The following is a 16,384-nucleotide window of genomic DNA, read 5'->3' as shown; positions in this document are numbered from 1 at the left end:
TAAGAAGTACCCTTTCCCAGACTCTGACTTATCTGGAATGCTAGACGACCTTCTGGAGAAAAAGGTTATACAATTGCGAGTCCAAGAGGCGACCAGGCTAACAAGACAAGTGATCCCAACTATTGTCGCTATCACAGACTGGTAAGTCATCCCCTTGAAAAATGCATAACACTGAAAGAGAAAATTATGCAGCTCTTCAGAGACGGAAAGATTATCCTTGACTTGGATGAAACAGTAGCTACAAATCAAACTACTGCAATATTGGAGCAGCATGAGGAACATGAGGAGCCAACGATGCATTGTGGGTGGGATGTATGCATGTTGCAATTTGGAAGCCTTGAACCTGTTGCTATATGGTTTCAAAAGCCATCTCCATCGATATCCCCAAAAGCAAGATTAGGTCCTCAAGATGAGGAGAATGTAGATGATGATGACGAAGGGTGGACCTTAGTCACACGCAAGAAGACAAAGAAACAAGTATGGCAAGCAGTCGAACATGTCCATCATCGACGAAAGCAATCAAAGAAGATGAAATCTTGCATGTCTAATGGGGAGAAGAAGTCTGAAACAGTGGTCAAACCATGTGTCTTGCCTATCAATATGCCTAAGCAAAATTCGTTTAGTCATATTGCTCTAGAGGAATTCCTCCCAAGAGATTTCTTGAACAATGTTACCGTATGTACCATTTCTGTAGTAGGTCATGATGATAAAGAAAAAGTAAAGGAAAACGAAGCAGATGATGCGGTACCGTCACAACAATTGCAATCTTACCCTCAAAAGGAAAATGAAGTTGTAAAGGCTCTCAACGCCCTTCCCGCAAATATGGGGTGGAGACAAATCTTTCACCTGCCAAAGGAGAAGCGTCAGATAGTACTCCAAGGACTTGATAAACCAGAACTATACGCTGGCAAGATGAATGATGTAGGAGAGCTTGCAGAGCCGTCAACACAATGTGTCTCCTGCAATGCAGCCTTGACCTTTTCAGATGAAGATCTGCTTCTTGGTTCCAAGCCTCACAATAGGCCGCTATATGTGTCAGGCTACATTCGAGGACAAAAAGTCAATAGAATCTTAATAGATGGAGGCTCAGGAGTAAATCTCATGCCAAAAGCAACCATGAAAGAGCTAGGCATCACGGTTGATGAACTTTCTAGCAGTCGAACAGTAATTCACGGTTTCAACTTAAATGGAGAGCGGGCTATTGGCATGATTCGTGTAAGCCTTAGCATGGGTGACTTGTCATCTGAAACACTCTTCCATGTCATCGAGGCCAAGACATCCTTCAAGTTATTATTAGGTCGACCATGGAAACATGAAAATGGAGTCGTTGCATCAACCCTCCATCAATGCTTGAAGTATTATCACGGCGGTGAGAGGAAGATAAATGGAGACGCCAAGCCTTTCACTAAGGCTGACTCTTTCTTCGCTGACGCAAAGTTCTTTGAAGAAAATGGTACTTCTAGTGAGTTCATGCCAACTACCATTTCTTCAACTGGAAAAGGAGGTAAGCTGAAAGAGAATACCAAAGAAGATGTTGTTACGAGTCATGTTAAAGAAAATGATAAGCAAAATATAGACAACGCTAGTGAAGCATCTACTCCCGTTACATCACCCAAGAAGCAAGAAATGCCACATAAGTCTACCTCGCCAGTATTGCGGTATATTCCCAAGTCTCGCCGAAAAGAAGGAGATAGTCCTTTTGCAGAATGTCTAACAAAGAGAGATCTTAAAGACAAAAGTAAACCAAGTCCAATGATCAAGCAAGAATGGATGGCGAAAGTCACCATACCTCTTCCAAGTTCAAACCAAATGATAGTTATGAGACCTCCTCCAGTTGGTTTCATCTGTTCATCAAACCAATCATCAAGCGATCAAAATGTGGGAATATTTCATTCCAACGCATACAAGCTACTGGAAAAGGCTGGTTACGACTTTACAAAACCAAATCCGCTTGGGAAAGTTGTAGAAGTTGAACCATATGGGCTTAACAAAACACAACAGGAGTTGTACAAGCAAGAAGGAAGCTTTATAGAGACTAAAGCAGGGCTTGGTTATAAGTCTCCCACACCCGTGAAGATCAGTGCTCGTAGGAACAGAACCTCTACATCTTCACAACATATCACAGTGGAAGAGGCGGAAGAGAATGAAGCAGAAGACATTAAAAGACCATCAACATCTTGATTTTCGACGAGGATAAGTCCACCGCACGAGAGGGCCCGTCCTTCGTATTCGACAGCGGGGAGACCGAGTTCTACAACAAATCGTCCTTGTCTTCGCTCATTTGGATAAACGAGGAGCAAGTAAAGTTAAGTCATCAACCCCTCCGCCGTGTACAAGCAAGAAGGGTGCATTATGTAATCGTTTGGGTGTTCGTTCAAACACGGTCTTCACTCGTTTAGGAGCCTCCAATAATGATAGTGGTAAGACTCTTCTGTGCTCAACTTCCGTGGAAGAAAACGATGAAGAAGTAAGCATAAATGATGACTTGAGAAGCGCAATACCCTCTCGCATGAAGCGTTTGCAAGTGGTGGACATCATCCAGCATGAGCCACTAAAAGCACGAAGACGAGTATTAGTTCTCACTGGTCTCTCCTCAAACAATGTTGAAGAGTCTAAACCTCCATCTTCACACTCCCGTGATGCAAAAGACTTGGAAATTGTGACTTCTTATCATATCACTGCAGAAGAGATACCTGATGACAACGAAGAGGTAGAGGCTGACAAGGCACCTGAAACACTTGAAGATGAGGTACAGTCAACCGTAGACGATTTAAAAGAACTAAACCTAGAAACTGATGAAGATCCTCGTCCAATCTATGTCAGTGCTCTGTTGACTAAAGAGGAAGAAGAGGAATACTACAAAAAATTTTGGTTGAGTACAAGGACGTCTTCGCTTGGAGCTACAAGGAAATGCCTGGACTAAGCCCAAAAATTGCAGTTCATCGATTGGCAATCAGAAAAGGAATCAGTCCTAGAAAGCAATCTCAACGTCGCTTTAGGACGGAGCTTATACCTGAAATCGAAAAAGAGGTTAACAAACTCATTGAGGCTGGATTTATCCGTGAAGTCAGATATCCTACCTGGATAGCCAACATTGTTCCAGTCAGGAAGAAAAATGGGCAACTACGTGTATGCGTCGACTTCAGAGATCTTAATGATGCATGTCCAAAAGACGACTTCCCTTTGCCAGTTACAGAGTTGATGATTGATGCAACCACTGGTCACGAAGCACTCTCATTCATGGATTGTACTGCTGGTTACAATCAAATACATATGGCACCTGAAGATTAAGAAGCAACAGGTTTTCGAACCCCAAAAGGAATCTTCTCGCACACGGTCATGCCGTTTGGACTAAAAAATTTGGGGCCACATATCGAGCAATGCAAAAGATCTTTGATGACATGTTGCATAAAACGATAGAATGTTATGTCGACGACGTGGTTGTCAAATCAAAGAAAAGAAAAGACCATGTTAAAGACCTTCGGACCATCTTTGAGAGACTTAGAAAATGTCAACTCAAGATGAACCCACTCAAGTGTGCATTCGGCGTCACATCCGGGAAGTTCTTGGGGTTCGTGGTAAGGCATAGAGGCATTGAAATCGACTAGACAAAAATCAAAGCTATCAACGAAATGCCAGAACCAAAGACGTTGAAGGAGCTGCGCGGGTTGCAGGGACATTTGGCATACATTCGAAGGTTCATCGCTAACCTAGCAGGACGTTGTCAGCCGTTCAGTCATCTCATGAAAAAGGATGCTCCATTTCAGTGGGATGAAAAATGCAAACATGCTTTTGATAGCATAAAAAAGTACCTGGCTAGTGCACCAGTGTTGGGGGCACCGATTCCAGGAAAACCGCTCATTCTATACATCGCCGCACAAGAACGATCGCTGGGGGCAATGTGTGCGCAAGAAATTGAAGACCGCAAGGAGAGAGCACTCTACTACTTGAGTCGTACCTTGGTTGGAGCTGAATTAAATTACTCGCCCATAGAGAAGATATGTCTTGCTTTGGTGTTCGCCATCCAGAAGTTGAGGCACAACATGCAGGCGCATACCATACACGTGGTCTCAAAAGCTGATCCAATCAAGTACATACTCTCAAGACCAGTCTTATCTGGAAGACTTGCGAAATGGGCAGTGCTACTTAAACAGTATGACTTAGTGTTTGTGTCTCAAAAAGCAGTAAAAGGTCAGGTTATTGCAGATTTCTTCGCTGATCATCCAGTCCCAGCAGAGTGGGAACTTTCAGACGAACTACCAGGAGAAGAAATTTTTTACGTGGACATTTTACCCCCATGGCAAATGTACTTCGATGGTGCTGTAAGGCGAGACGGAGCTGGAGCAGGAGTTGTGATCATATCTCCGCAAAACCATGTAATGCCATACTCATTTACCCTCACACAGTTTTGCTCAAATAACGTGGCAGAATACCAAGCTTTGATTTTAGGTCTTCAAATGGCAATTGAAATAGGCGTAAGAGACATGGATATTTACGGAGACTCACAATTGGTGATCAGCCAAGTCCTCGATGAGTATGAGGTAAGAAAGGAAGACTTGATTCCCTACCATCGACAGGCGTTGCAACTGCTTAATCAACTTGACTCCATCAATATTGGTCATGTACCAAGGAGTGCCAACAAGTTGGCTGACGCGATTGCTAACCTTGCAGCCACTTTGGCACTGGGGGAAGAAGAATCTATGCAAGTGCCAGTCTGCAATCGCTGGGCAATATCTTTGCTTGAAAGAGTAGAAGATATAGATACAACAAACATGATTTGCGTCTACACGGCTGATGAAGATGACTGGCGCCAGCCTATCATCGATTTCTTGGACCACCAGAAATTACCTGATGATCCCAGGCACAAGGTAGAGGTACGCCGACGTGCTCCAAAATTTATTCATTACAAAGGGACGCTCTACAGACGTTCTTTCTTGGGACACTGGTTGAGGTGTCTAAATAAAGATGAAGCCACTGAAGCAATGCACGAAGCTCACTCTGGCATTTGTGGCGCTCACCAATCTGGACCTAAACTTTATGATCGTGTAAAGAGAATGGGGTATTACTGGCCAACCATGGTTCAAGACTGCATGGACTTCGCAAAAAAGTGTCAACCTTGTCAGTTCTACGCAAACTTCATACATCAGCCACCAGAGCCATTACACCCGACTGTATCTTCATAGCCCTTTGAAGCTTGGGGACTTGACATTGTGGGACCTCTCACTCCGAAAGCCTCGAATGGACACGAGTATATTCTCGCTGGTACTGATTATTTCTCAAAATGGGCAGAAGCCATCACATTACGGGAAGTCAAGAAGGAAAATGTTGTGAATTTCATCTGAACTCAAATAATATATAGATATGGTGTACCACAACGTATCATAACTGATAATGGAAAACAGTTCGATAACCATCTGATGACAAGTTTAGGAGATAAGTTCAAATTCAGACAGTACAAGTCATCGATGTACAACGCTCCTGCAAATGGCTTGGCTGAAGGCTTTAACAAGACACTTTGCAACTTGTTGAGAAAAGTAGTAGCAAAATCAAAGCGAGATTGGCATGAAAGAATTGGCGAGGCATTGTGGGCCTATCGTACCACATACAAAACTCCTACTCAAGCAACCCCGTATGCGTTGGTGTATGGAGTAGAAGCTGTGTTGTCGTTGGAAATACAGATCCCATCCTTACGCATTGCTATTCAAGAGGAACTTACAGAAGATGAAAATGACAAGTTACGTTTAGCAGAGTTGGAGGCACTCGATGAAAAAAGACTAGAGGCCCAACAAAAGCTCCAATGTTATCAAGCAAGGATGTCGCGAGCATTCAACAAAAAAGTACGTCCTCGTTCTTTTCAAGTAGGAGACCTAGTCCTTGCAATACGAAGACCAATTATCACCTCTCACAAGCCAGTTGGTATATTCACCTCTAAGTGGGATGGCCCGTATGTGGTACAAGAAGTTTACACGAATGGCGCATACAAGATTGTGGATGAAGACGGTGTGCTCATAGGCCCAATAAATGGGAAATTTCTCAAACGTTACTACTCTTGAAACAACCTCATGCTCCTAAGCAAGAGCGTAAACTGCAAGCCATGCTCCTAAGCAAGAGTCAAAACTGCAAACCTCTATGAACTACGTCGGCTTGATCTTGTGAAGTACTGTTTCTACTTTGCAAGTACGTAGGCAACTTGGGTGAACATGTAGCCTGAGTGCAGCCACAAAAAAAATGTGTATCACAAAAAAAAAAAAAAAAAAAAAAAAAAAAAACGTTTTACCACTCCTGGCCCGCATGAGTTTAAATTGTGAACGGCTAAATCTAAAAATCACGTGTCTGTTACGTTATATCTACATAGATATAGTCTAACAGCCGAATGCAAATTTATAATGTAACATACATTTATATTAAACCCAAAAGAGAGAAGTGCGCAGCATATCAGCTAAACACAAAATTACCACGTACAACAAAACAGTACGAATACAAAAAAAAAGTACGTGTGTATACCGAAGACTACAACTCTTGCTTACTAAGTTATAACGTACCTCGTTATCATGTCAAAATAAAAATGGGTACGTATACAAAAAAAAAGGATGGTGACCTATGATTAAATTTATCCTAGAGTACCAAATCCATCCAAGCATCTGGGTTCAACGATGATTGCAATTCCAGGACTAAACGTCTCTTCTCCTCAAGAACGGCTACATCTTCTGCACTCAATTGCGGGGTGGCCTCCAATTTAGCGATCTTCGACCCTCTTGTTTCAATTTGGTCTTGAGCAGCCTTGCGGGATCTTTCAAGATTTTCCATGTCACTAGCTAACTGACGATATGCTTGATGAGCTTTTTCTAACGTATCTTCCAGTTGAGCTATCTCCTTGCCTACATGGGACATCTTTTCCGCTATAGTGAGACAAGCCGCCTCGGCATCAGCAAGAACATGACTATCTTTTTCGAGCCCTTCGCGCTCTTCAGTAATTTCTTTGCCCAAATCCTCATGGCGAAGACGGTCCCTGGTAGCTTCTTCTAGAAAGCGGAAAGCCTTGACGGTGGCGACATACGACTCTATCTTGTCTTGAAGACGAGTTGGATCTCCTTTAAAGTGTGTTATACATTTGTAAACCAAGGTGGCTTCTTTCCCAATTTTCTCGACATCTGCAAAAGCTGCCTCTTTTACGGTCTTCAACAAACTACTAGCAGCCAACTTCAAGCATGTATGTAAAATCCCTTTCAACAGACGGTTGATTGGTAGAGGTTGACTGGGCCATTGTTTTGCTCTTCGGATGAGATGATTCTATTTTACCTTCGTCAACAGGATGTTTGAATTTTTTTAACTCCTTGCCTTTGCGTGGATTTTGTCGGTCTACAACATCAAGAAGAGGTTCACCTTTCAAATTTGGCACTTCTTTCTCGAGGTTAAATTCTCCGTCCTGCAAAAAGAAATTTTAAAAAAAATATATAAAAAATAAAATAAAATAATAATAATAAAATAAATAAAATAAAATAAGTTGATAACAAGAATTAAAGGTGTACTACTAGAATCAATTTTGAGGGATTATCAGAGAATTCTGGTATGTTTGCAAAGAAGTCCACGTCAACTCGACTGAGGTTTCGCACATCGATAGTAGCAGCTGCTTTGCCTTTATCAACTTCTCCTCTGGCTTTATCAACGTCTCCTCGACGCCTATGTTTGAAGTTGGTGTCCGACTCCCCATCATCACTATCCACTCCTCCCGCAATAATATGATTTGGTTGCGAACCGCCCGCCTGGTTTCTCGGAGATTGAATTAAGGATGGTGTCTCACCAGAGCCTTCAGTTATGGAATGATTCGGCGACATACGTGTTGCACTCTTTTTCCCATGACTTTTAGATAACTTCTTGGTCGGATCAGGTTCTATTGCCGAATTCTGCACATGAGCTTTTGCTAACAAGTCCTTTACATCTACCTTGCTCCACCACTTTTCAAAAGCTACCGAATTAAAATCGCGCCACTTTGACCTTGGAGGAGGAAACAAATGCACCCGAGATCGACTACCTTCAAATAAAATCATTCGCCATTTTTTGAGAGCTTCTTTGCAAGATACATGTTTAGCATTTGAAGTAAGAGTGCTGGGAAGCCCTTGATAGAAACCAAATTGTTTGGAAAACCGATATGGGGTGTATGGCTGGAGCACAAATAATGCACCGGAGCGTAATGGAAAGTATGCAGTACGTAAACAAATGAAATAGCTGAAGTTTACTTTATCTAAGGCTCCATCATCGTGCAAACATACACCCTTGTCAAAGAATTTAGTAATACAGCCAAGGTTGATGGACCGTCCTTCGTGAATGAGTCTACGAGCTTCGTCATCTCTAAAAAATTTGGCGTGTTGCGCACCAGAATAAAGCACCATTCTTGGACCCCTGGGGCATGGTTCAACTTCGTGATGCGTCCTGAAATAGTGAGCAAGCCAGCTATACAAATAATGGGCAGGGAAGACGGAACCCGAATAACCAGGCTTGGGAGATGTAGAAATCATGTTGAGCCCTCGATAAATAATAGCTAACACCGGTGGTGCAAGACTAAATACTTCTCCACGAGCCATCAAGCTTGCAACCTCAAAAGTTTCTGGTCTAATAAGTCGATCTTGATTTAGGAGTACAAAGTTACATAACCAAACATGATAAGAAGGTCGCGATATGTTGTTTGCTTCCTACTTTCATGAACTATTCCCAATGACTCAAATATTTTTGCCTCTTCAATTTGTCCGACAAGCGGTTTTGGGTCAATTTTTCCGAGAAGGGTTTCCGTGAATTTAGGAGGATTCTTGCTCTCTCGCCGTCGCTTCAGGGGCATTTTATATACATGAGACCTCTTGCACCAAAACTCAATCCATTGCTGTGAAGTGACACCTTTTCCACCTGACTGCATTTTAAGACGATGATAAACAACCAGTAGGAAATGACATGCTCGGGGAATTACCCGAACACCTTGAGCATCAAGAGCATGTAAGTTGTCAAAACTAGGAACTGCTTCATCATAAATTGATCCAAGGATAGGCAAACCGCTGAGACGATGGAGGTCCCATAGAGATATAGAAAATTCTCCGAACATAGTATGAAGTGTGTTGGTAGTGGAACACCAAGCTTCTATAAATGCATGCAAAATACAAGGTTCTCGGACATAAGAATATAATGAAGCATACACCGCATCATAAATTGAACAATTTTTCAGGACGACTCCATATCTAGCAAGAACATCTTCGGTCCATTCCCAGTACCCTGCGATGTAAGTTGATTCTCCGGGAATTTGAATAACGCGACAACCCCATCTGGTATCTCCGGAAATGATTCTACGCCCCAAAAGTGGAAATATTTCATCTTGCATAGGTTGTGTAGGTAAAGTACTGATAAGCGTATGACCACGAGTCCCATAAGCGCTCGGCCTAGCAGGAATTGACATGTTTTCTTGAAAATCCGCCGGAGTAATGGTATTGACCAGTTCACGCTGAGCACGCAATAATGATTTGTAAACGGGAAGGTTGGTCTCGGACTCTTCACCATGGTCACCATTGTTAATACACAAATATTTTCGATCACCGTTGAAACGTTCGACAAAGTGCGCCATGTTGAGATATATACCTGTTTCACAAAAAAAAAAAAGGATTCAGCAAGTATAAGAAAACTGACGAAGAGAACAAAATAGATGGACATAAAAAAAAAATAGGTTACAAACAAATGAAACAATGCTACCTGTTATTCTTCATAAACTAAGTGAAAAAGAAAATAAAGGGATGTGCATTAAACAAAAAAAATGTACACTGCTACAATTGTAGAACGAAAAGCAGTAGCCAAATAAACTCAACTAGCAAACCAAGTGACCATAAAATCAAGTGTGGGCACAAACCCATCAAGTCAACATCTCAAAGAGAGGTGTTTGAATTATAATATAAAAAATTCATAGACAAAAAAAAATCGACCACTGCAAGACTGCATGTATACTGTCAAAGTCGAAGTGTTTGGAATGAATCAAGTACTCAAGATCAAAAACGGAAAATATTTCTTGGTTGAACATCGAGTAATAAAAAAAAAAAAACTGAGTTGGGATTTCGATATAAAACTTTTGTCATCCTTAAAAGTGCAAGGACGACCGACTAGTTAACCACAAAGTTTGTAGGCATGTGTATATGTTGGTTATGAAAAAAGAAATTAGCAAAACTTCAAAATTGTCAGGATTTTTGTTCTATTGGTTCAAAGATATGGAATGTGTTACAAGCAAGACCAGTAGCACACAATAACATAAATAACCAAGCTAAAGTGCAGGAAGACCATAAATTTATCAAAAATGCGAAAAGAAAGGAAGGAAGTGAAGAAGGCTCTATACCCTTGTTCTTCTCTTTGAGAGGGCGGCAGGTCCTAACAATTCGAAGCCGATTCCTACTAGCAGGGGTATGAAAATGAGAACAGGTTTACGTCAATTTCAAACCAGTACATAAACGGTCTTGCGAGGTGTTCCTGGCAGCGGGTTAAATGCATTCCATTCTTTTTAATTTCAAGAACTAGGTTGTTGAAGAAGTATATCCTACCTCCACCTGCCAACGTAGGGGTTAAAAAAAACGATGAGCTACTTGACCATATTGAAGTCGTGCTTTCTGATCAGCTACCAAAATAACGAGTTCAAATCAATTATGGAAACGGAAGAATGATTATGGTCCGGACGCAATGGAACAAAGACCATGCAAGTTCGGTGTAACAAAATGACAAAGCTATTTATGGTAATTGTGGTAAAAAAAAAAAGACGAGATACACATAATCAGCAAAGTCATTTAAATGTTAATTTCTATATGATAACAAGGTTGAGATGACAATGAATGAAATGAATGAAGAAGGCAAGACGAAGTTGGGCCGCATGCTATCAAAACTAAGCTTCATCCACTATGTAAATCGTTGTCTTCATATAAGGGAGTGCAAGGAAGGTAATCGTCATCAAGATCAATTTTGAAACAAGACAATCATCATCAAATTTAAAAAAAAAAAAAACAAAACAAGTGCTAAATTTAGAAGATTTTTAAGTGATTAATAAAGAAGACATTAAAAAAGGGTACCTGTTGCAACAAGTGTTTAGGAACTTGAAGAGAAATAAGACAATCTTTATTTGTTTAGCTTCAAAGACGGTAATATGAGAGTACTCTAAATATGCATTGCTTGAGGGCTATATATATAGATGGTTTATGATTAAAAAAATAAATACTTGTACTTCAAGAAAATCTTGGCGGTTCCACCTTTGGAGAGAGCCAGTAAAATTTGCCTTCCAGAATTTACTAGTGTTGCTAATGTCGGTAAAACAAATTGTGTTTTTATCAAGTTTCATGTTGTGCGGAAGCGTCGTGTAAACGATAACAAAAGCAATAAAGATTGAACACAAAGATTTACGTGGTTCACTATCAAGGTGATAGCTACGTCCACAGGGGCAAGGGATCAATTTCACTATGTATGGAGAAATACAGATACAACGATGAACTTCCGAGTTTTTCAAGAACTGCCTCTCTAGAAAACTCACTGTGTTTTAGCTCTCTTTTCTCTCCTTAAACCTAAGATAGGTAATTGTGGGTGTTTATATAGTAAACCCACAAATTAACCTAATACAAAAGGGATTAGGAAACTATTAAGAAAACTGCCATAAAACAAATCAACCCGAAAAAGTCCAAGCAAGTCACTTGGCCCAACTCCGTCTTCCTTCATCGATATTCATCCTACTCCAACATAATTCCCGATGCGACTATCAAGTCACATTCCAACAATTCTCCACCTTGACTTGGATCTCGCATTTAGCAACGAACTCCAATCATCTTGCCCCCTCCACCATTCTAGCTATTGTGCACACAACTAGAACACCATAGACTTCGAACCCGAATCTACACATCCTCTATACTGGATTGGATTGGGTCCGCATCCGTTATACCCTGACTGGGTCTTCCATCCTCTAAACCCGGACAAAGGTTGCTCAAAGAACTCCACCTTGAGCTCAACTCCCCTAAGGGACTAGACATATCTGTCTATGTTCAATAAGTCCAAGCAATGTTTGAACTTACTGAACGGAACCGGCTTAGTAAAGCAATCCGCGGGATTGTCAGCTGTTCCTACCTTCTTTACTACTATCCTTTTCTCAGTACGCAAGAAATGATACCTGACATCAATGTGCTTGGTTCGATCATGATGCACCTGATCCTTTGCCAAGCAAATAGCGCTTAAACTATCACAAAACACAACAAAGATTATCATGATGTAAACCAAAGAAACTCACAAGCCCCTTTAACCATATTGCCTCCTTGGCGCGCAGTCAAAGCCATATACTCTGCCTCCGTGGTTGACAAAGTCACAGAAGATTGAAGCGTAGACTTCCAACTGACAAGCGATCCACCAAGAGTAAACACATACCCGGTTACGGACCTCCCGCTATCTACATCGCAAAGATAATCGTAATCAATAACTCGCTACCAAGCAATTTGTATCATTCCCGTATATGAGGCCAATATCTGTCGTTCCCCTCAAATAGCGGAAAATACGCTTAACCGCTAACCAGTGCTCCTTCCTGTGTTGAGCCATAAACCGCCGACAACACTTACAAAGATGTGCAATATCCAGGCCTAGTACAAACCATAGCATACATTAAACTTCCTCTTTGCACTAGCATACGGAACCATCGACATATAAGACTTCTCATCGTCACTTTGAGGTGCAGAAGAAACTGTAAGCTTACCAACTGCATAAGGAGTGTTCAAGGCCTTCGCTTGGCTCATCCCGAAACGACCAAGCAACTTCTCTACATAACTTTTCTGAGATAAGAAAAGCTTCTTCTTTGAACGGTCCCTTAATATCTCCATGCCTAAGATTTTCTTTGCAGCTCCAAGATCCTTCATATCAAACTCCGAACTGAGCATAGCCTTCAATCTGTCAATATCAGATTTACACTTCGCAGCAACTAGCATGTCATCCACATATAACAATAGATAGGTCATAGACCCGTCAGCAAGCTTATTGTGATAAACACAACAATCGTATGGATTTCTATCATACCCATGCTCAACCATGAAAGTGTCAAATCTCTTGTACCATTGCCTCGGAGATTGTTTTAGTCCATACAAGGACTTTTTCAATTTGCACGCATGATGTTCCTTCCCTGGAATCTCGAACCCCTCTGGCTGTTTCATTAGAATATCCTCCTCCAACTCTCCATGTAGGAAAGCTGTCTTGACATCAAGTTGCTCAAGCTCAAGATCAAAATGTGCCACTATTGCTAGTAACACGCGAATAGAGGTGTGCCGAACAACAGGAGAGAAAATCTCCATATAATCGACTCCTTCCACCTGACTGAAGCCTTTTGCAACTAGCCGCGCTTTGTACCTAACCATCTCGGCCCACCAAGTTCCTTCCTTACGCTTGAACACCCACTTGCAACCAATTAACTTTCTCCTTTCGGTCTTTGGCACAAGATCCCAAGTTCCATTTTTGTGAAGAGATTCAATCTCCTCACCCATTGCGGCAAGCCATTGCACAGACTCGTCACAAGTAACTGCTTCCCTGTAGGACATAGGCTCATGTGACTCTATTATATCCGCTACCTGTAAAGCATAACCTATCATATCCTCAAGAAAGTGGTTTTGGCCGACTTTTCGACCGGACATCTCCTCAATGAGCCTATTCGGCTTCCTTGATACACGTTTAGGTATTTCAGGAATTGGACTTTGCTCACTAGATGCCTCCTCCTGCGGTTCTTCCTCCTCCTCAGCTGGATTAACCTCAGGTCTAGGAGTTACTGGCTCGGCATCCTCCTCGATCACAACCCGTGGGAACATGGAAATAGTGGAAGTGGCCACCTCAAACTCCACCTCACTGGCGGTGCTCCCTTGCTTGTCTACGGTACCTGTAGAAGGATCATGAGAAAAGAACATAGAATTTTCGTCAAAGGTTACATCCCTGCTGATAATAACACGGCCCCTCGACGGAGACCAAATCTGAATCCCTTCACTCCTTCTCCATAACCCATGAAGTCGCTGCCCTTTCTAGCTCTTGGATCAAGCTTACTGTCACGAACGTGGTAGTAGGCTACACACCCAAAAGTCCGTAAACCCGAATAATCTGGTACACTACCGCTCCATAGCTCATACGGGATTTTGCAGTCAACTCCCATATGAGGCCCTCGATTGATCAAGTAACAAGCTGTTTTCACAGCTTCAGGCCAATATCTTCTAGCTACACTTGCATTTGAGAGCATGCATCGAACTCTCTCTAGCAAGGTCTGGTTCATGCGCCCGCAACACCGCTTTTGTGGTGTTTTCCGGACGGTATGATGCCTTCCAATACCCTCATCTTTACAGAACTCATCGAACTTGTTTGAACAAAACTCCATCCCGTTGTCAGTTCGTAGCTTCTTAATCTTCTTATCTTTCTGGTTTTCCACCAAAGCTTTCCATTGCGTGAAAGCCTTGAAAGCCTCATCCTTGTGTTTCAATAACACCAACCACGTGTACCTGGAAAAATCATCAATAAATGTAACGAAGTAGTTAATTCCTCCAAGTCCCTCTACACGAGAAGGCCCCCAGCAATCTGAATGGATGTAATCAGAATTTCTCTAGTAGTATGAGCACCCTTGCTAAATTTCGACCTGTGTTTCTTACCAAACACGCAATGCTCACAAAACTCTAGGTTCTTCACCTTAGCACCCTCCAGAAGATTTCTATTTGACAACAGCTGCATCCCTCTATTACTCATATGACCAAGTCTTTGGTGCCATAACTTGGTCATCTCCATGTGATTTACTGATGCACAATCCGAGAACTAATCGCGTCTCACCCCAGTAAAACATACAAGGTGTCTATCTTGATACCTCGAAGTACCAAGTCAGAACCACTCCAGATCGTCAATTCCCCTTTAGAGCCTGAAAACCGAAATCCCTTATCATCTAAGACACCAAGTGATAACAAGTTTTTACCCAATTCTGGAACATGACGAACTTTGTGCAAAGTACGAATTTTTCCTTCACCCGTCCGAATCCTAATTGATCCAATACCAATCACCTTACAAGTAGCGTTGTTGCCAACGACAACGTGACCACCATCAAATGACTCATAAGTATAGAACCAATTTCTATGACGACACATGTGATAAGAGCAACCCGAATCAAGAATCCAACGATCCTTAGAGCATGTATCACCCACTGTAAGAGCGTAGTCCCCTTCAGAATCGTAGTCTTTCGCCTTACTTTGTACAACTGCCGCAGCATTATTCTTGCCCTTTAACAGAGGACATTGAAAACGCTTATGCCCTGGTTCTTTACATTTGTAACAAATTATAGGACCTGAATCAGTGCTAGTACTTACTTGAGAAGACTTGGCCTTTCCCTTTCCTGACCACTTTTTATTCGACTTAGCCACCAATCCCGAACCTGAACTGTCACCAACGTCTGCCGTTGCCTTTTGACGCAACTCCCTAGAATGAAGTGCTGACTTCACTTCCTCTAGGGTCACCGTTTCTCTACCCACCACAAAAGTTTCAACAAAATTCTCAAAACTATCTGGCAAAGAAACCAGCAGTAACAATGCAGCATCCTCATCTTCTACTTTAACATCTATATTACGCAGTTCTAATAATACAGTGTTAAACTTTTCAAGATGATCTCTAAGTGACGTACCTCCTTGCATTCTTAGGGCAAACAAACGTTTTTTCAACAGAAGTTTATTTGTAAGCGATTTTGTCATGTATAACGCCTCCAATTTCTTCCATAATCCTAGCGCCGTTGTTTGTTCCACAACCTCTGCGATTATATCGTCTGCGAGGCTCAGCAAGATGGTGGAATGAGCCTTTTCCTCCATAAGCACTTCGGCATCCGAAGGTGCGCCCGATGCAGCATCAGCCTCGCTCTTCTTCTTTGAGAGCGGTTTCCAAATTCCTTGTTGTTTCAACAAAGCACTCATCTTTATCTGCCATAGCGTGAATGAATTCTTCCCAGTAAACTTTTCAACCCTCATCGTTGATTCAGTCATCGTCTCCCCTCTGGATCACGAACCTGGCTCTGGTGCCACTTGTTGTGCGGAAGCGTCGTGTAAACGATAACAAAAGCAATAAAGATTGAACACAAAGATTTACGTGGTTCACTATCAAGGTGATAGCTACGTCCACAGGGGCAAGGGATCAATTTCACTATGTATGGAGAAATACAGATACAACGATGAACTTCCGAGTTTTTCAAGAACTGCCTCTCTAGAAAACTCACTGTGTTTTAGCTCTCTTTTCTCTCCTTAAACCTAAGATAGGTAATTGTGGGTGTTTATATAGTAAACCCACAAATTAACCTAATACAAAAGGGATTAGGAAACTATTAAGAAAACTGCCATAAAACAAATCAACC

The 16,384-nt window shown here is 41.8% G+C and overlaps 3 protein-coding genes across 3 annotated transcripts; 2 read left to right on the top strand and 1 right to left on the bottom strand.

Moving 5' to 3' along the window:
* The first annotated feature begins 3,632 nt into the window (after nt 1-3,632).
* LOC141632659 (uncharacterized) lies at nt 3,633-5,183 on the top strand. Its single transcript, XM_074445184.1, has one exon. It carries the CDS (start codon nt 3,633-3,635, stop codon nt 5,181-5,183), a length of 1,551 nt encoding a protein of 516 aa, XP_074301285.1.
* A 282-nt stretch (nt 5,184-5,465) lies between these two features.
* On the top strand, nt 5,466-6,053 carry LOC141632658 (uncharacterized). Its single transcript, XM_074445183.1, has one exon. It carries the CDS (start codon nt 5,466-5,468, stop codon nt 6,051-6,053), a length of 588 nt encoding a protein of 195 aa, XP_074301284.1.
* A 2,139-nt stretch (nt 6,054-8,192) lies between these two features.
* Nucleotides 8,193-10,560, bottom strand: LOC141626854 (uncharacterized). The gene is made up of 2 exons (XM_074440458.1): nt 10,361-10,560; nt 8,193-9,618 (listed from the first exon to the last, which is right to left on the bottom strand). The coding sequence occupies exon 2, from the start codon at nt 9,602-9,604 to the stop codon at nt 8,630-8,632; it is 975 nt and encodes a 324-aa protein (XP_074296559.1). The 5' UTR covers nt 9,605-9,618; nt 10,361-10,560; the 3' UTR covers nt 8,193-8,629.
* Between the last annotated feature and the right edge of the window lie 5,824 nt (nt 10,561-16,384).

Source organism: Silene latifolia, chromosome Y (assembly GCF_048544455.1).
Source record: "Silene latifolia isolate original U9 population chromosome Y, ASM4854445v1, whole genome shotgun sequence".
NCBI lineage: Eukaryota > Viridiplantae > Streptophyta > Magnoliopsida > Caryophyllales > Caryophyllaceae > Silene > Silene latifolia.
Note: the sequence above shows the minus strand (reverse complement) of the source record. Positions and strands in the feature narration are given on the sequence as shown.